General features: G+C 51.8%; 5 protein-coding genes across 5 annotated transcripts; 2 read left to right on the forward strand and 3 right to left on the reverse strand.

Moving 5' to 3' along the window:
* Positions 1-391: 391 nt before the first annotated feature.
* csmB (putative chitin synthase) lies at positions 392-5,851 on the forward strand (the record flags this gene model as incomplete). The annotated part of the gene is made up of 4 exons (XM_058516099.1): positions 392-687; positions 735-4,319; positions 4,366-5,684; positions 5,754-5,851. 4 exons carry the CDS (start codon positions 392-394, stop codon positions 5,849-5,851), a joined length of 5,298 nt encoding a protein of 1,765 aa, XP_058373277.1.
* A 609-nt stretch (positions 5,852-6,460) lies between these two features.
* On the reverse strand, positions 6,461-8,837 carry N7446_007355 (glycoside hydrolase family 2 protein; the record flags this gene model as incomplete). Its single annotated transcript, XM_058516100.1, has 4 exons — positions 6,461-6,647; positions 6,769-7,185; positions 7,254-8,701; positions 8,790-8,837. 4 exons carry the CDS (start codon positions 8,835-8,837, stop codon positions 6,461-6,463), a joined length of 2,100 nt encoding a protein of 699 aa, XP_058373278.1.
* Positions 8,838-9,000: 163 nt separating this feature from the next.
* Positions 9,001-12,877, reverse strand: N7446_007356 (KH domain protein). The gene is made up of 6 exons (XM_058516101.1): positions 12,152-12,877; positions 11,766-12,047; positions 11,559-11,714; positions 11,254-11,538; positions 10,881-11,205; positions 9,001-10,828 (listed from the first exon to the last, which is right to left on the reverse strand). Exons 1-6 carry the CDS (start codon positions 12,668-12,670, stop codon positions 9,399-9,401), a joined length of 2,997 nt encoding a protein of 998 aa, XP_058373279.1. The 5' UTR covers positions 12,671-12,877; the 3' UTR covers positions 9,001-9,398.
* Positions 12,878-14,656: 1,779 nt separating this feature from the next.
* Positions 14,657-17,197, reverse strand: N7446_007357 (uncharacterized protein; the record flags this gene model as incomplete). Its single annotated transcript, XM_058516102.1, has 1 exon — positions 14,657-17,197. The coding sequence occupies one exon, from the start codon at positions 17,195-17,197 to the stop codon at positions 14,657-14,659; it is 2,541 nt and encodes an 846-aa protein (XP_058373280.1).
* Positions 17,198-17,581: 384 nt separating this feature from the next.
* On the forward strand, positions 17,582-18,535 carry N7446_007358 (putative pyrimidine 5'-nucleotidase; the record flags this gene model as incomplete). Its single annotated transcript, XM_058516103.1, has 5 exons — positions 17,582-17,650; positions 17,714-17,726; positions 17,783-17,818; positions 17,875-18,300; positions 18,360-18,535. 5 exons carry the CDS (start codon positions 17,582-17,584, stop codon positions 18,533-18,535), a joined length of 720 nt encoding a protein of 239 aa, XP_058373281.1.
* Positions 18,536-18,636: the final 101 nt, after the last annotated feature.

Below are 18,636 nucleotides of genomic sequence, written 5' to 3' on the forward strand. Positions count from 1 at the left end.
AAGCCAATTTACAACCCCTGGACTGTGTATTTATCAGTATCTGCCAGACCCCCAAAGCTTAGCTATACAGACTGGGGGGACGATCACGATCGCCGGTATTTCCGTAATTTTCAATTCGCCTTCTTTCTCTCCACAGCTCTCTCTCCATCTGTTTTCCTCTCTCACCTTCAACCTTCAGGAGTCTTTTCTCCAGCCACTCGCTCAACCTGTTTCTCAATCCGATCATCCTTCGACTTGGCTCAACTGGCCCATTCTGACACCTGCGTTTTCTCGATCTCCCATCTCTCAGCCTCGGACAAAACAGAAGCAAGTCCCCTCATGCAGCTGTGATAAAGCGTAGGCCAGACATCGTATCTTGCCTTGAAAATCACCCTCCGATCACAGGTCCGTCATGTCGAACCGCTATTCGGTCTTCTCCACGCAGTCCGCCGGTCTTTCGGCCGGACCGCGACCACAACATGGGTCCCAAGTTTCAACAACAACCTTGCTGAATGCTTTGCATTCGTTCTATACCGCTGGCCAGCCATATCAACTAGACTCTGCTACCAGTTTGGTGGTGAACACATGGGTGACCGCGGCTACCACGTTACCTGATGGTCGGAATGGTGCCACCGTTGACCGTGATTTGGCCATCCGGGCTTGGGAACATGCCCGGCGCCGAGCTGAAGACGGCTGTATCGTCTTGGGGTATGTGACCTTCGCCGATGAAAGGTTCCTGTGCTAACATTGAACAGCGCTCTCCATCAATCCACCCCATCTCTGCTGGAACCGTTCCTCACATCAATCCCCGTTGAAACACCGGGGGTAGCGTTTACCGCACTCGGCGCCCTTCGACCTTTCATCACTGCAGTTACCTCTTTTAATCCTTCGTATTCCCTTCACTCTGCTTTGGCCGCTACATATACCTTGACTCTTCCAGGATCCGTTGTTGGCCTTTCTTTTGCCCTTTCCACCTCGGGCATCAATGTACGCAAAGGTCTTTTGGAAATCCAGCCTGAGACAGGCTATCGTGCATTCGATGCCTTCTATTATCTCCTCACATCTGCATCCACCGCCGCGGAGCGTGAATTCCTGGACTTGAAAGACCACTCTGCATACACCCTGCTCAACCGATCCAACACCTACACTCCTCCCTCCTACCTCCCCACAGCCGACGATGCTGCCGCTGCAGAAGATTTCCGTGCCTGTATGAAGGCCATTGGAATCAAAGGCGCTGCCCAACGTGGTTTGCTCTCCGTCCTCGCTGGTCTCTTGAAGCTCGGTAATGCAGCCGGGTTCGAGGTGGACCAAGAAGATCTGGAGGAGGTGTGCGAGGATGCCGGTGGTCTTCTCGGAATTGATCCTGAGATCCTCCTGCACAAGTGCTCCACTGATGAGCGGGAGGTTTTGATTGCAGGAATCTACGAAGCCCTCGTCGATTGGGTTATCACCAAAGCAAACGAAGCCATCGCGGCCGATCTCCAAATTGCCTTGGAGGATGATTCAGGCAACGGAGCGCAATGGTCGAATGACGACACAGTCAGTCTCACTGTAGTTGATGTTCCCCGACCTGCTCTGGCCAAAGCGATTATGATGAGAGGCGTCTTCGATGATGCCCTCGGACTCAACGCCGAGATGAAGGATGATGGAATCCCACTCCCACCCATCGGCGGTTCCGTCATCAGTGAAATGAACTCTGCGGTAGCGCAGGTAGAACCTGACCTTGGAATCACCACTGGTCCTGCCGGGAGAGAACGCGAACATGATCTCGACAAACGGCAGGGTGTTTTGGAAAAGGTTGGAGTGGAGCTTGAGGTAGATACTTTCCTCAGGCGCCTTCTCTTCCCCGTTGATACCGAAGGTATCTCTGTGGGCAAGCGGGGCCGATTCGACCTTCCTACCACACTCAACAGCAGTCGTGTGTGGTACCATCTCTCCCTCCACCCGACTGATGACATGCCAGAACAGCTCGCATCGGCCCCAGGTCCTGCATGGTCCGCCGGTGCAGTGTCTCGTCAATTGCGTGACTGGCGTCTTCCAGAATGGGCCAACCGTCGCTTGAAGCAACTCGATTTCACCGCGGACTTCGATGTCGAGGAGTTTGTTGCTCGGTACGCACGACTTGGTTGTGCCGAAGGCCAGGACGGTGTCGAGAACTGGATCATTGAGAGAGGCTGGAGCAATGGCGATGCCGTTGTGGGTGAACAGCGTGTCTGGATGCGGGAAGGTGCCTGGTGGGAGGCGGAGAGTATGTTGGATCTCAAGCCAGAGGAGGCTCCCATCAATCCTTTCTTGTATGGCCCTGCCATGTACGAAACGGGCTACACTCCCGAGGGCACTCCCATGGGTGAATCAACCAACCTTCTTGCCATGCCACATGCCGGCACCATGGCACCCAGTGTCATGGGCGGTGCCAAGTCCGTTGCCCCCAGTGCGCCATACACCCAGGGTGCTGCTGCTGGCGGTGATTATGGACTCGGTCGCAAGGGTGATGACAAGAAAGGGGACATTGCATACTACGACGAGTATGGCAACTATATAGGTGAATATGACCCTGAGTTTGGTGATCCGAAGCACATTGAGAAGAAAACAATCACTGCGGGCCGTCAACTCTGGGCTGGTTTCGTCTGGGCCATGACCTTCTGGATTCCTTCCTTTGTGCTTCGATACGTTGGCCGCATGAAGCGCCCTGATGTGCGCCTGGCCTGGCGTGAAAAGGTCGTGTTGGTGGCTTTGATTCTACTTTTCAACGGAATTGTCTGTTTCTATATTATCGCCTTCGGTGATCTTCTCTGTCCCAACAAGGACAAGGTGTGGAATGAGAAAGAAGTCGGCTGGCACACAACGGACAATGATTTCTTCGTCAGCATCCACGGCCGTGTGTACGACATCAGCAAGTTCTGGCGTCAACAGCATAGTGATATTACTGGGGAGGACACCAGTTCCTCAAACATGGAACCGTTTGCAGGCTTGAACCTGGATGCCTACTTCCCTCCTCCTCTCATCCGCTACTGTGCTCCATTTGTCACCGACAAGACTTTGACTCTTTCTCACAACAACACCGACGCTATTCTCTATCCCACGGCCGAGCACAAGTCGGGGCCTACTCAACAGCCGATCACAACTACAGCACTTCACAAGATTACCTGGTATGAAGACGTTTTCCTGCCAAAGATCGGCGAGTATTACAAGGGTCCTTTGGTTTGGACCCGGAAAACTGTTCAGAAGCAGGCCAACGACGACGCTCGCTATTGGGTTATCGTGAACCAAAAGGTCTACGACCTGACGGACTATTTTCACACCCTCAAAGTGCAGAACAACCTTGCCCAATACAACTTCCTACCATCGGCTGTCACCAAGCTCTTCAAGGAAAACATGGGTGAGGATGTCACCGATAAATGGCAGGACACAGCGGACTTCAAAAATGCTCAAACGTGTCTCGACTATGTATTTTATCAAGGCAAAGTTGATTTCCGTGATACTCCACGCTGCACTGTGAACAACTGGATCATGCTCTCCTTCACCATTCTCATTTGCGCTGTCATCCTCGTCAAGTTCCTAGCGGCCTTGCAGCTGGGATCCAAGCGTCGGCCTACTCCCCAGGACAAGTTTGTCATCTGCATGGTTCCTGCTTACACCGAGGGTGAAAACGATCTTCGCAAGGGTCTCGACTCTCTGACTGCTCTGCAGTATGACAACAAGAGAAAGTTAATCTTCGTCATTTGTGACGGTATGATTGTTGGTGGCGGAAATGACCGTCCCACGCCGAAGATCGTCCTGGATATTCTCGGAGTTGATCCCAAGATGGACCCACCCGCGCTGCCTTGCAAGTCGCTCGGTCAAGGAAGTGAACAGCTGAACTACGGCAAGGTCTACTCCGGTCTCTACGAATACGAGGGTAATGTCGTGCCTTACATTGTTGTGGTCAAGGTTGGCAAGGAGTCTGAACAGCGGAAATCTAAGCCTGGTAACCGTGGAAAGCGTGACACCCAGGTTCTTCTCATGCAGTTCCTCAACCGTGTGCACCATCGTTCGCCTATGTCTCCTCTCGAACTGGAAATCTTCCACCAGATTAACAATGTTATCGGTGTGGATCCGGAACTGTACGAATACTGTCTCATGGTCGATGCAGATACCACTGTTAGAGAGGACTCTCTCAATCGTCTGGTTGCTGCATGTGCGGCAGATGCTAAAATTGCCGGTATTTGTGGTGAGACTAGTCTTCAAAACGAGGAACGTAGTTGGTGGACCATGATTCAGGTTTACGAGTACTACATCTCGCATCACCTGGCCAAGGCATTCGAATCACTTTTCGGCAGTGTTACTTGTCTTCCTGGATGGTAAGTCTCATTCTCTTTGTTGACCAACTTATGCTAACAATTGTAGTTTCACCATGTACCGTCTTCGCACTGCGGACAAAGGACGCCCTCTTATCATTTCGGACAAAGTCATTCATGACTACGCGGACAACGACGTGGATACGCTCCACAAGAAGAACCTACTCTCTCTTGGTGAGGATCGATACCTGACAACTATCATGACCAAGCATTTCCCAACCATGTCGTACAAGTTCATTCCCGATGCCTATGCCAGTACAGCTGCACCCGAAGCCTGGAGTGTGCTTTTGTCACAGAGACGTCGCTGGATCAACTCGACAATTCACAATCTGGTCGAACTGGCATACCTGAACGATCTCTGCGGTTTCTGCTGCTTCAGTATGCGTTTCGTCGTGCTTGTGGATTTGCTAGGAACTATCATCCTTCCCGCCACTTGTGTCTACCTTGGTTACCTGATCTACCGTGTCGCCAGTAACACAGGACCTTTCCCAATGATTTCAATCGTAATGCTGGCTGGTGTGTATGGTCTCCAGGCAATCATCTTCATCGTCAAGCGGCAGTGGCAGCACATTGGATGGATGATCATCTATCTAATTGCGTTCCCGATCTACAACTTCATCTTACCCCTGTACTCCTTCTGGAAGCAGGACGATTTCACATGGGGTAACACCCGTGTCGTCATTGGCGAGAAGGGTGACAAGCGCGTTATTGCCGTGGAGGACGAGCCATTCGACCCTCGCAGCATTCCTCTCCAACGCTGGGACGACTACGCCTTGGCGAACAACCTCCCCGGCCGCCGTGGTGACCTCGGAGCCAGCCAGGAGAAGGTATACTACACTGGCCGGTACGACGACATGGCCATGGAGATGGATGACATGCAGTCGCAATACTCATCCGTCAAGCCAGCATCCACAATTCTAACCGGTTTCCCCGGTCAAGGCCGTCACCAGCCATACATGCCTCCCCAGTCCCCCGCCCCTTTCGTCGGCGGCAACGTCCCCGGCAACGTCCCCGGCAACCGCAACTCGCACATGTCCAATTTCTCCCGGTACACGGATATGCCGCAGATGAGCGCTCAGATGGGTCACTCTACCTCGGCGTCGCGGCACATGTCCATGGGCGGTCTCAGCGCTTACCAGGATAACCCAACCAACGCCAGCCGCCACAGTGTCGGCCTGGGCCAAAGCACTGATAACCTCCTGGGTGGTATCTCCCGCTCCCGCAGTCCACTGGGTCAATTCCCCTCTCGCCCTGCTAGCACCGCGTTCGATTTCCGTACTGGCAGCGGACCCGACGAGGGTTCCATCACCGAGGCGATCCGCGGTTGTCTGGCAGAGGTTGATCTAGACACCGTCACGAAAAAGCAGGGTAAGTCATTACTTAACGTCCATTCCCCAACGTAATAAAAAAGTTTCACTAACAAATTCTCCTCTTCAGTCCGCGTCCTCGTCGAACAACGCCTGCAAACCTCCCTCACGGGCGATAAACGAGCCTTCCTGGACCGACAGATTGACCAGGAATTGGCTAACATGTGATTACTATCTCCTTTCTTGTAATATGCATTCTGCATCCCCATCACTCTGCATATCTTTCTCTGTCCCTGTCTCTGCTTTTCTTCGGAGTTTTCCGCTCTCGGCATGTTTGGAGTTCTTCATTCGGGTTTGGGTTCTCACGTTTTTCCTGCGAAGCATTCAGCGTCATCGACCTTTTCTGCCCTTACTAGTCTTACATTAATGGGAAATATGTTCTTAGCGGATTAAAATGTATTTAAATGGTCATTGTCCAATTGATTTTGTTTGTGGATTTCTTGCAGTATTTCTATCATAAATGCCACTATAATTAGTTAGAGAGCATACATTGACGCTTTTATACGTTTGGATGAGTAGTCAGAGTACTACTTACTGGTGGACATCTTCTTACTCTTAAGCACATGAAAATGGGTGAAAAATGAGAAGCAAAAATAGAGCGAAAACAATGCATAAAACGGTATACTCGCTTTGGGGTTGTCTAGGTGGATGTGATTAAGTGACTGTCCAATACTTCACAAGCGGCACTGTGTACAAATTATAAGTTAACCCTTGTTGTATGAATCAGTAGAATATTTCTCTATCTAGATACTCTAACCCACGTTCCACACTCCCAACCTACTTCCGATGCACAACATGCTTATACTGATCCAACAACTTCCTCAAACCCCTCGAATGATGACTAGTAACATGTCCATAATAATGATCCTTCGCCGCATCCATAATAGCCTTCACCTTCTCCGCGGGGACCTTGTCTTTGCGGTCATAAGTGTATAGCCCATTAACCTCCTGCTCGATATCACACCTGTGCTCGTATTAGCATGAGCCCTTTTCAACATTTAACACACCCCAACCCCGGCCCCAAAATATAACACATAAATCCACAAAAGAAGAATAATAATAAGAAAAAGAAAAAGAAAACTCACAACTGCGTCCAAACCAACCCACAAACGTGCCCACCCCTCACAACACCCATAACCAATTTCTCAAACCTCACCAAGAAATCAGCAGGGTCACTTGCAGTAGTATACCCCCAATCCCGCTCGCCAGCCTCTGCAGAATCCTTCGGCGGGGTGATATTCACACCTCCGAATTCACTACAGATGACCGGCGCACCGGGCGTATGTCTCGCGCCCTCGTCTAGAATGACGGAGCCGGAGTAACCGCTGTAGATGGGTGGCGCGAACATTGCGTGTCCGCCTTTTGGGCCTAGGATTCCGCCCATGGTGGCACATGTAGTTGTCAGTTCTGGAGAGTCGCAGTAGTCGTGGAAGGTTGTTAAGTCTGTTTTTATATGTTCCCAGCCGCAGTTGTCGTTTACGGGACGGCTTGGGTCGAGGTTTCTGGGTTTTTATTAGTTTGCTTTCTGATATTGATATGGATGAGATGAATGGATGGGATGGGATCATACTTCGTCAGGTAATACAGTGCGCGAACATGATTCCGCTGCTCGATATTATCCTTCAGAGCCGAAACAGCCCAGGACTCATTGACCGGTGTCCAGGTAACGATAGACGGGTGATTGATATCACGCTTAACAGCTTCAATCCACTCGCTCGTGAACCGCTCGACATATTCACCTCCGAACTCATACGCATTCGCCATCTCACCCCAGACGACAAAGCCAAGTCGATCGGCCCAGTAGTAGAATCGGGGGTCCTCGACTTTCTGATGCTTGCGACAGCCATTAAATCCGATTTTCTTGGCTAGTTCGATGTCCTTCTTCAACGCTTCCGATGATGGAGGCGTCAGGCCTGTCTCGGGCCAGTAGCCTTGGTCCAGGAAAAGCATCTGGAAGTAGGGCTTGCCATTCAATCGGAATGTGCCGTCCCCCGTCTGCCAGGACAGGCTTCGCATGCCCGTGGTCGTTTCGACTGTATCCACCAGATTGCCAGTGCTGTTGTAGAGTCGGAGTGTAATATCATAGAGGATAGGATGTTCCGGAGCCCAGAGCGCCACACCCTCATGCCAGACACCAACCTCATTGAACGGTTCCCGACTCTGCAACTCGGCAGCATTAGGCACCTTCATACTCAGATCCAGCGTGGCGATATTCTGATCCCGAGGCAGCTCGGCCTCACCCTTGCTAACAAACACTCCGCCAAGACTCGCCTCGACCTCGACCTTGGCTGCGAATTCAGAGCCAACTCGTCGTCCGAGAACGCCAACCCGGGCGTGCAACACCCCACCATCGACATCGTCGGACCCCAATACCGTGCCACCACTCCCACACGCTAATCGCATAGCAGGGACACTCTCCAGCCAAACAGAAAGCCAAATCCCACCCGATGGCGTGTAGAAGATACTCTCGGGGACAGGACCCCAGAACTGTTTGCCTCGTGGCTGGGTTAGGTCATACGGCGAGTCTCTCACTCGGAGCGTGAGACGAGCTTCCTTTCCATCTTCATCGCCGTCACCGAATGCATCGGAAACATCCACATCGAAGGGGACATGCCCGCCCCGATGTCCACCGACGAAATTCCCATCTACCCATACCTGACATTCATAATCGACCGCACCGAAACGGACGAGGAGCCTGTGTCCCTTGGCTTTTTCATCCGCGCTGCGGATGTCAGTGATCGTCCGCTCGTACCACATTACCTCGTGGGCTTCGTAGAGGTTTATTCCCGAGGCTGGGGTTTGGAAGGCGTAGGGCACTTGGATTTCGCGTTTGGAGCTGGTGTTGTTTAGGCTGCTTTTGTGCCATTTTTCGGTTTTGCCGCTGTCTGCGTCGTCGAATGTGAAGCTCCAGGGGCCGTCGAGGCTGCTCCAGTTTAGGGGGTTCGTTGGAAGTCTGGGCGGGGGTAGGTTGCCATTTTTAAGGGATTTGATATTGATATTAGGGCTGGTTTTCAGGGGCTATGGTTCTTTGTTTAATGAAGGGTGTTGTTTGGGTGAAGTGAGCGTCTGGAGGGTTGCGCGTCCATTTTATGTAGTTCGACCCCACGTTAACGTCACTCGCGGGGTTGAAGATCTCGGGCCGGGTTGAGGCCATTGCATGACCATGTGGTGTGTATTCTATCTTGGATCTGGATAGGGATATTCTGCTCAGTCGACTAAAGACTAGCCAGGATTGGCTAGTGAGGCTCAAACAAGCTCTTCGCCGACCCCATACTGTACTTCCTAGCTTCCAGCTAGAGCTACTCCATGTACTGTACTGTAGAATCTAATGACAAAATCTCATTGATGGGGGGATATCAAGAGTTAAAACAAACTATGGGGAACTCCCAAATCGGAAGTCCCGATCCGAAGATCAGGAAATTCAGACTATCCAATTCCTCCGACAAATGCGCATGTAAAGACAAATCTCAAGCGGAATCATATAGTCCAACAGGACGACAATTGCCGCTCTATCGCAGATCTTGGATATCTCGTTTTCTTTTCTGACGCCTTCATTGCTTGCGTTCCGTGGTATCAATCAATAAATCGGACAAAAAAAAGACAACCGGAAAGTAAAATCACGCTGGGAATAAAGAACCACAAAAAAAAAACAAAACAAAGAACGAAGAACTCAGACCAAAAAAAGGGTATACTGCTGCGAATGGATATTTGGGGTTTAACGCGGTGGCCCAATTGGGGCCGGGTATCCAGAAGTAGAATTCGATGTGCTAGGACGACCAGAGTCGAATGAGGTGCGCAGGTCATGCTTGGGGGTCATGTCACCAGGCGCGGTGCCGAAGGGGAACTTGGCGTCGAAGCGAGTGGGCCAGCCATTGCTGTTGCTGGACTTGTGGCTGTGCGAGCTGCCGAGGACGGGCACGTCGTCCTCGGCGAGGTTCACGCCGGAGTCATTCCATGGGTTGCGGTAGCCGCTGTCGCGAGACTCCATGGAGACGAGCGAGGCCTTGGAGGCATTGCTCGAGGCGTGTTTGAAGAACGATCCCGGGGAGGCGGAGTGGTTCTTGCGGCCGATGAACGAGGAGAACGACGAGATACTTCCAGGTTTGCGGAGGCGCTCGAAGATCGAGCCTCGCTCGCTAGTCTCATCGGAGAAGTTGGGGCGGGTTGGCGAGTCGGTCGAGAGGGGCGCCGGGGCGTGTTGCAGGAGCTTCGAGTCGAAGAAGGGCAGAGACTCTTCGAACGAGTCGGATTTGGGCCGAGGGATCGCACCCTTGACGGTGTTGGCATCGAGTCCGTGACCAACCAGACGGGAGATCAAGAAGTCGATGGCATCCTTCAGGCCACCAGCGTTGTTACGCGTGTAGCCGAGGACGACGCGGTCCTCGGGTCCGGGGGTGGGCGAAGAGGAGCCTTCTTCCTCAGGAGTAGTAGGCAGATCAGCACCAACATCAACGTTGATATCAACCTCGTATTGTTCCTTGAGCTTGGTCCGAACATCGGCAATGAAGTCTACGGACTTGAAGTAGTCACGAAGTTCCACCGAGCTCTGGAAGTGAAGTTCGTGGCTCTCTGGTACCATGCCAAGCAGAGCATCGACCGCTTGAGGGACCTGATACTCGGGGCCGGAGATGGTCACCACGTCGCTGGCAAGCTCGGTGCTCGGAAATTCGATCTTGCAGTTCCATTTCTTCTCCAGCTCGTCGATCTCAGTCATGCGGGCCAACAGCTCACGGTGGTACAGACGGTTGATAACGACTCTCTCGGAGACGTATTCGGCATCAACCTTCTCGACCATATCCATGATCTCCTGCTTGACAAGGTCCAGGCTCTGGGCGTTGCGAGCAGGGGTCCGGCAGATAACGTTGTCAACCTTGATGTCATCATCTTCCTTGCCCATACCACCACGGTCCATGGCGTTGGAGAACTTCACGAAGACAGAGTACTTCTTCATGATGCGCTGGATATGCTGTCCACCAATTCCGATGATCCGCTTGTGGTACTGGTCCGGCACATGGAAGGAAATGGAAGCAGGCATCTCCTGCTCCACCAGATCCAAGCCGTTCTTAGTCGACTCGTACTGGTTGCCGCACACGTCAATGTAGAAGTTGTACTCGTTGAAACCGTCAAAGATGATCTGGACGTTGCCTGTATGCGAGTTAGCAACACACTCCATATGTACATTCCTGAGAGTACTCACTCTGTCCCATGATCTTGTTAATCTTGCCGTTCTTCTTGCCGCTGACAAACTCCTTGTGCTCGTTGGCCAGCTCAATCTTCACACGCATCTGGTATTGGCTGCGCATCACGAAGGGAATCTGGTTGATGACCGTCATGGCAGCCTTGACTGCATCATCGGAACCGTTGATCGTAAAGGTCAGGTTGTCAAAGCTGACCTCCGCTTCGGAGTTCGTACAGATATCCGATAGCATGGAGCGGATGTCGGCTGTCGATGGAGCACGGAGACCACCTTGCGCGGGGTCCGGCATGATGATCCACCATGAGGCAGAGTAGAATTGACCAGCCTAGACAAATATTAGCAAGTTCCACTCCAATGTTGTGGCATCACGCACCAAGGCCATAATCTCTCTGACGGTCCGCTCGACGTGCAACACCTCAGTGCCTTGGATCCGAACAAGTCCACGCTGGCTGCCCAGTTGAGGGAACAAAACGTAAGACCCGTTCATCTCCATGACTTTGCGGACCTTGTCCAGACGGTCGAGCAGGATGTTGTCGATCTTGCTTGAGCTGACAACCACATCCTTGACAAAAATCTTCACTCCCATCACCAGCTCCCGCAGTTTCTGCTTCGCACGAGCAATTTGCTCTGGCGTCTCGCCAGTAATATAGACCTCGTCCTCGCTTCGACGATTCGCACCGGGAGGTATATAACCGAAGATCTGGGGGAAGGGGGAGGGAAGTAAATAGCGGTGCCGGTAGCAGCTTCAATAAGCTTAATGTTCTTGCGAGTACGACCGCAAACCAAAGTGTGCATAGTCGAGTCCAGTTTAATGGCGTCCACATGGCGTTTGAGCTATTCTCCAGTTAGCTTGTCGACCTCAGGATTCCCACACACAAGACGTACAATTTGATCGATCATGATCAGCACCCGGGTTTTGGCATGTTCCGAGCTCTCCAAATCACCGTATATAGCGACTCGGAAGCGCTGGTCCAGTCCATTATCCGACGCATATCCATAGGAAGAAACTACAGCACTGTCCGCATCGTGGAGTTTGGGTGTGAGCAGGAAAATGTCGGCCCCGGTGTAGGCAGCCAAGGTGTCCATGTGCTCGAGGACACTAGCTCGGATACCCTTGGGTGATCCATCCACAATAAGATGCATATCCACGTCGACAGTCGCACATCGCTGTTCCATGGCTAGTTAGCAAGGATGTCTGTGGAGCTGAAAATCTTGCCAGTGCCGCAACCAAAAAAAAAAAAAAAAAAAAAAAAAAAAAATCATCCACGTACCAGCATGATTGGGGTCTCGTTCAAGATTCTTGCACGCATCTTGCGCGCCATTTCCCCATCTCCGGTGACACACACGTTGGTCACCAAGCCGTTTGGTCGGCGTTGTAGCGAGGGCACAGCTTTGGCCTCGGAGGTCGTAAGCGTTGCTTCCACTCGGCCTCCTTTTTCCTCCGTGATCTTCCGGCATAGCCTCTGCAGACCTTCGACGTTGTTCATATGGACAGGGAGCTGGTGCACCGATGTGCCTTCTGGGGTGCCTTCGGGGAAGGTCCAGCGCTGGAGAGCGCCGGGACTGGCGTGGAGCACGTCCTCTACATCGGGACCGGCCAAGGTCGATGAGAAGGGGACGTTGAAGGACAGATTGACGGTGGGATCGATGCTCGTCGGCGGCGTCATGGGCGGTGCCCCGTGTGGTCGGCGAAAGGCCATGTCGGTGTGAGGTCTGGACATCCCGAAAGTCGGCGTCATTCGTTCCCAACCATGCCGGGCTTGACCCGTAAAGTTGGAGATCTTGTGCATGACCAGGGTAAGATCTCTAACCCCTTGAGCAAGTCGAGGGGACAGAGAGGGTGGATGGGGGTTGGGGGAAGAGAGAGTGGGAAGAAGGCCGTTCTCGACAGGGATGGGAATGGCCAGTGTGGGCGTTTCGCGGGAATGGTGGAAACCAAGATCGGGCCAACCAACACCTTCTAGACCGAACAGAAAAGGAATAGTATAGAAATCAGGTGGAAGAGGCTTGAAATACGAATAAATACAAATAAGTAAATGCAAATAAGATCAGAAATCAGAAATCAGAATGGAGAAATGAAGCCAGTACGGGTCTACAATACATTTGCTCTATCACCTGGCTATAAGTCTATAAGTCTAGTGACAACAGTCAAATTAAGCTGAGTATCCAACGACTTCACTACTTGATTATTACATTTCAGCCCAATACCCAACGGTTGCCAGAGCAGAGAGAGAATGGCACTCGCAAGGGTCTTCTTGGCACTCACTCTAGCGAGTGTCACGTGATCCTACAGGAACAGCTCAGCTGGACAGGACTGGCTGATCCTCTTGCGCGTCCTCCCAGGCTGTGCAAGACATTGGCCATATCCATACTGTGCCCAGGTGTAAGCCCGGTTTTCAGGCACTGGTCAGATCGGGATCCGAGTCATTCCGTAATACGCGGGTTGATCCTTTCATAGGCTCCGGGACAAAGAACCCTGTATGCCTCCGTACTCCCGATCCACTGGCACTTGGGCCTGATAGGGCACCTTCATACACCGGCTGGTCCGGAGGGAACTGAGGCATGTGGAGCTTGGATGCTGATGCCTAGACACCTTTGGCTGTGGACTCGGGGCACTCCGTCATGCATCCGGTCTCCATAGGGGTCCCTGTAGGCGTGTGCTGAGCTACAGTATTAAGTTACTGTACTTTGTACATGTAGAGATGCACATCGACCACCCCTCAAGTAGTCGACGTCATGCCCTCGTATAGACGTAGTGGGTCAAGACATTTGACGCCTCGAAATGAATTCCGACTGGGTGGACCGTGGAGTCGTGTGTTTTGAAACCAGACTGCATTTGCTCCCGTCCCCCGGTTTAATGAGGTTTGAGGGGAGAAGACCAACTGTTACGGGTATAGTCTCGCCTCAAGTCCAGTCGCCACTATCTTCACTTTTTCGGTACTTTTTTTTGTCGATCATTTTAGCCAGTTTTGATATTTGCCTGCAGGATTGGTCATTTAATTCTATGCCTTGTTCTGGGCAGGGAGTGTACTTCCAAGGTTGTGGAGCAATCCACCGTCATCACGTGATTGTGTCCTAGACCGCAGTGCGTCAGTCCCGGGATCTATAATGTTGACTATTAGGTATGGTTTGATGTTTAATGAAGCTAGCAGAATAATAACGGATGAGGAAAGACACTTCTGGGGCGTGAGGTATACCAATTATTAAGATCTCATTGAAACAATATATATCTGAGTTTAAGTCGCATAAACAGCTATTTTTCATACAATCGGCTACATTCATTGAGCTAGAATTGCACCGTATATTGCCAAATGACCTTCATATATGCACATCAGTATTAGAAACCATCGGAAGTACACACAGAAACTGCATAAAAGCATGGCCAGTCTACATGCTGCAGATACACACTGAGTTGACTATATCACTACAGTTTACCCTGGATGATCGAATTTGAAATTTGTCAAAAACCTAAAACCCATGTATATGTTTCACTACTTTTGTCTAACCAGCACTAGGACAAGTGCCAAGAATATCTGCTCTAACTACATATGCATCTATATGTACCGGACTTTCTCCGACTGGTGGGGTTGCTATCTAGAACCATTGAATTGACCAATGGTCTCGTTGACAGCCGTAGACTAGAGACTACTTTAACAGAACAGTAGATTTAAGACATTGAAGGTCTGCATTGCTTTTGCTTGGATACGAGCCGCTCAAGAACAAATTCAGGTACAAAATCAGGAAATGCCGTGCAAAGAAACTCAGGGCGCAAGACGCTACTGATAATGCCGAACTCGCTGAACCGTATCATTTGCGCCATCCAATGCCAGATGGTCTCCCCCTTCGCCTTCACCGTCATAGTACCGTCTGTCTCGGATGTAGTACGGTCTCTCGACATACTCCCCCAACGGCCTGTCTTCCATGAAAACACTGACCTCACGACCCGGGATAGATGGACGCACGCTCCCCACTCGCTGGACAACTTCATGCGGCTCCTCATATCGAGGCTGTGGAGGACGAACACTGGCTGTTCGAATGACTCTCTCTTGGGGCACTCCGCGCTCATCGAGGTAAGCTGGGTGGCGAGGGGGGAGGTACTCTACTTGAACGCTGCCGCTGCGTGAGTAAGGCTCATGGCCATCCAGTGGAGCTGCGTAGGGTTGTCTCTCGTGAGCAACGGGACGAGCATAGTCTGACGTGACTCGCCTGTATATTGGCTGGGGCGGGGGCATCTCCTGTACATAGCGGCGTTCAACGTATGGATCCTGGACAACCGAGGGCGCGCGAACACTGGCAGTGCGGTGGGGAACTTGGTCGTCGTAGATGTTGGCTTTCGACATTTGAGATACGGGTCGCGGCGGGGGAGCCATTGGCTGGTATCTTGGTGCTGAGAGTATCTCATAGTACTGGTTGCCATGCTCATCATACACAATCCGACGCTGAGGTGCCATGACCCGTGGCGGTGGCGCCTCTTCGTAGTACGGCTCCCGATAGGTTGGTGGTGGCATGTCATCCACAGGGATGTAACGGTGCTGGGAGTAGGAAGGGGCTTCGTCGTAATACCTGGGCCGCTCTTGGACCGGGCGTTCCACAACATACGATGCTGCCCGAATTGGACGTGGCTGGGCCTCGATGTACTCACGAGGATAGTCTGACTGCCGAGCATACTGTAGACTGGCAACTCGTCGAAGATCTGCATCCTCCCGAATTGGCCGCCTGGTGCTGAGTCGAGAGATTGCGCGCGGAGGCCCCGAGTCCGGTGGAAGTTCGTGATAGGGATCAACTTCGTACACCGGTTCTCGAATTGGCGGACCACGACCTTCGTACACTGGTGCGTATTGCGGAGACGCGATATCAATGTAAACGGGGCGCTCTTGTGGGTGTCGGCTGCGAACAGTGGTAGGGTCGTCTGCAAAAGGTGGCGGTGAGACAGGCTCCTCTTTGATGTATGTCTCCACAGGTTCTGCATTTCTTGTCCTGTAAGAAGCCTGGCGGGGTTCTTCACCACCTTCACGGAGTCTGCGCCGTTTGCGAGACATGATGACTGGGGTTGGTACATTGGCTGGTACGTTTGGACTGCCGCGAGCAGAATCAGGATCTGAGTATGTTTGATCGGATCCATGTTCAACTCGTCCATCGCGAAGTTGCTGAACAGGAGGAACCTTGGCTGTAGCAAGAGGCGACACGCGAGATGGTCGGGGAGCTGCCGGTGATGTGATGTGGTTTTGAACCACCCTCACATTTGCAGGGGATGAAGGCTTGCGGGGGCCACGGGATCGGTCGATGTATCTACCATCTGGTCTGAGTTGTCTTTCACTTTCTATCTCACGGGGATAGTCGCGAGCTTCTGCCAGGGGCGCCGCTGGAGCAGGTGGGGAGTACTCGGAATCATCTGCGGTTTCAATCTGGAGTGACTCGCGGTATTGGTTGGGATCCTCTGCTTCGTGGTAGCGGGTTCGATTCTGAGAATACGTGGGACGCTGGTCAGCAACATGGTAAGCATCTTGCATTTCCTGATCAGATCCCGGCTGGTTCAGAGCTTCAAGTCGCTGCAACTCATCTGGATAATGGGTTACTGGGCCATGCTGAGCAGGGCCTGCTGGTGGAACAATAGCCACAGGGGAAGATTTGTGTTGCCCGCCGGGCTGCAAAGGCGAATCAGGAGCTCTACTGGAGTAATAGGAATTGTTGTCAGAGTCGCTTGCAGGACCATCAGGGCCACTGGCCTCGGACGAATCGCTCAGCGAGACAGGTTTCACCACCTCAAGGGCTTGTTTGAAGACCTCCGAGACGTCAAACTCGGGCTTCGTGTCCTGGACAGCAGTTTTCTGCTTGATCTCCATCCTCCTCAACTCCAGTTGATCACGCAGTTGTCTCTCCACTCTCTGTCTTTGTAACTGTAGTTCTGCTCTGACCAAATCATCCGACTTGGTCAAAAAGATCGGATCGATCTCAGATGTAGGTTTTGAAGTCACGCGGGCAGACTGTGGGGCTGCAGATAGGGCATTTCCAGCCGGGGTACTGTGCGAGCTATTGTAAGGTTGATTGGTGGTCTCAAGTGAAGGTACCTTCTCCATGGCAATCCTCGACGGTGTCGATTTAGGTAACTGAGTCCGAAGAGGAACAGTTTGGCCGTTGCGCGATCCCGATTTGCGCACGAGGTGTTGGGGGACCTTGAGCCGGGGATGAGAGCCCGAGAAGATTTCATCACTGATGGTCAGGATTTTCTGGTACTCCCGTACCTCATCGCCTGGTAGCGGTGCTGAAACTGCCATCGGACCTGCTGCAAGGTGAGTTGCTGTCCCATGAGCTGCCATGACTGAAGGGAAGCGCCTGGGGGAAGGGAGACGGTCGAAACCGAGAAATCGGCTGAGAAGCTCTGAAACTAGTCTCAGATAACTTCAACTGCCAACGCAGAGCACGTGAGATATTCACGGCTCAGTTCCTACAGAGAAGAGAAGATCCGAGAGTTGGAAAAAAACAGCAGCAAATGAAGAGTTGCAGCGAGTCCACGATGTTTTCCGGCGCTAAGTCCGATTAGGTAAACATCACGGGGCGATAAGGAGGTCTACTTCGACCTTCACTTCTCTCTCTCTCTTTCTTTCATGTATCGTCTGTTTGTGCCTCGGGTTCCTCGACCGGTGACTGTCTCTAGAGTCTATCCTGCCTTTCTGCCTCTGCGTTATTGCAATTCTAGATCGATGGCGACCAACGGCGCAAATGGAGTCGGTGACTCACGGCCGATCTTCTTCTTCGATATTGACAACTGTGTAAGTCAATGAAAGTTGAATTTGATGAATTAGGGTCGCTAATACCACGCGCTTGCTCTACAGCTCTATTCCAAAGGTTGAATTATTTAGTTCGGGTTACTGGAGCTCTGACTGACTGGTATATGCGCGCAGCTTGCAACATCCACGATGAAATGCAGAAATTGATCAGTAAGGGACATTAATTACTTTTCTGATACTCGTCACTAACCTGATACCTTTATTAGATAAGTTCTTCGTGAAACATCTTGATCTTACTTCGGAAGATGCCCACATGCTGCACCAGAAATACTACAAAGAGTATGGACTAGCCATTGAGGGCCTCACCCGCCACCATAAGATCGACCCGCTTGCATTCAACTACGAAGTTGACGACGCTTTACCTCTTGATGCTATTCTCAAGCCCGATCCCAAGTTGCGCAAACTGCTCGAAGACCTGGACACAACCAAGGTGAAACCATGGTTGCTCACGAACGCCTATGTCAACCACGCGAAACGGGTGATAAAGCTGCTCGGTGTCGAGGATCTCTTTGAGGGTATTACCTATTGTGACTACGGGCAACTGCCATTAGTTTGCAAGCCAAGCCAGGATATGTACGCTAAGGCGGAGAAGGAAGCTGGCGCTCCTACCACAGAAGGGTGCTATTTCGTTGGTATGTCGCTTGTACACCTCTATTCCGTCTTTGGGCACCTAACTAACAAGAAAATGCAGACGACTCCCATTTGAATTGTGTCCATTCGACCGCTCGGGGCTGGACTACGGCTCACTTGGTGGAACCAGGGCTTCCCATACCATCCAACCCGGCATCGAAGTATGTGATCTCCAGCCTCGAAGAGCTACGGGTTCATTTCCCACACGTCTTTAAACAGCAAAGCGATACTGCTTAGACTAGAGCGCGATTATTTGTTCCTTTTGTTAGACTTTGGTTTACGACTATGAATGCCCAAGCATATGATTACGGATACTGCTTAAACTTACATAAATACGA

Source organism: Penicillium canescens (assembly GCF_028828765.1).
Source record: "Penicillium canescens strain IBT 15451 chromosome Unknown utg000004l_segment0_segment0, whole genome shotgun sequence".
Lineage (NCBI taxonomy): Eukaryota > Fungi > Ascomycota > Eurotiomycetes > Eurotiales > Aspergillaceae > Penicillium > Penicillium canescens.

Coding starts and splice junctions, on each gene's coding strand:
- N7446_007356 (XM_058516101.1), bottom strand. CDS start 12,670: ATGCACAAGATCTCCAACTTTACGGGTCAAGCCCGGCATGGTTGGGAA. Junction 12,048..12,151: donor ACGAGACCCCAATCATGCTG/GTACGTGGATGA, acceptor GCCATGGAACAG/CGATGTGCGACTGTCGACGT. Junction 11,206..11,253: donor TCAGAGAGATTATGGCCTTG/GTGCGTGATGCC, acceptor ATATTTGTCTAG/GCTGGTCAATTCTACTCTGC.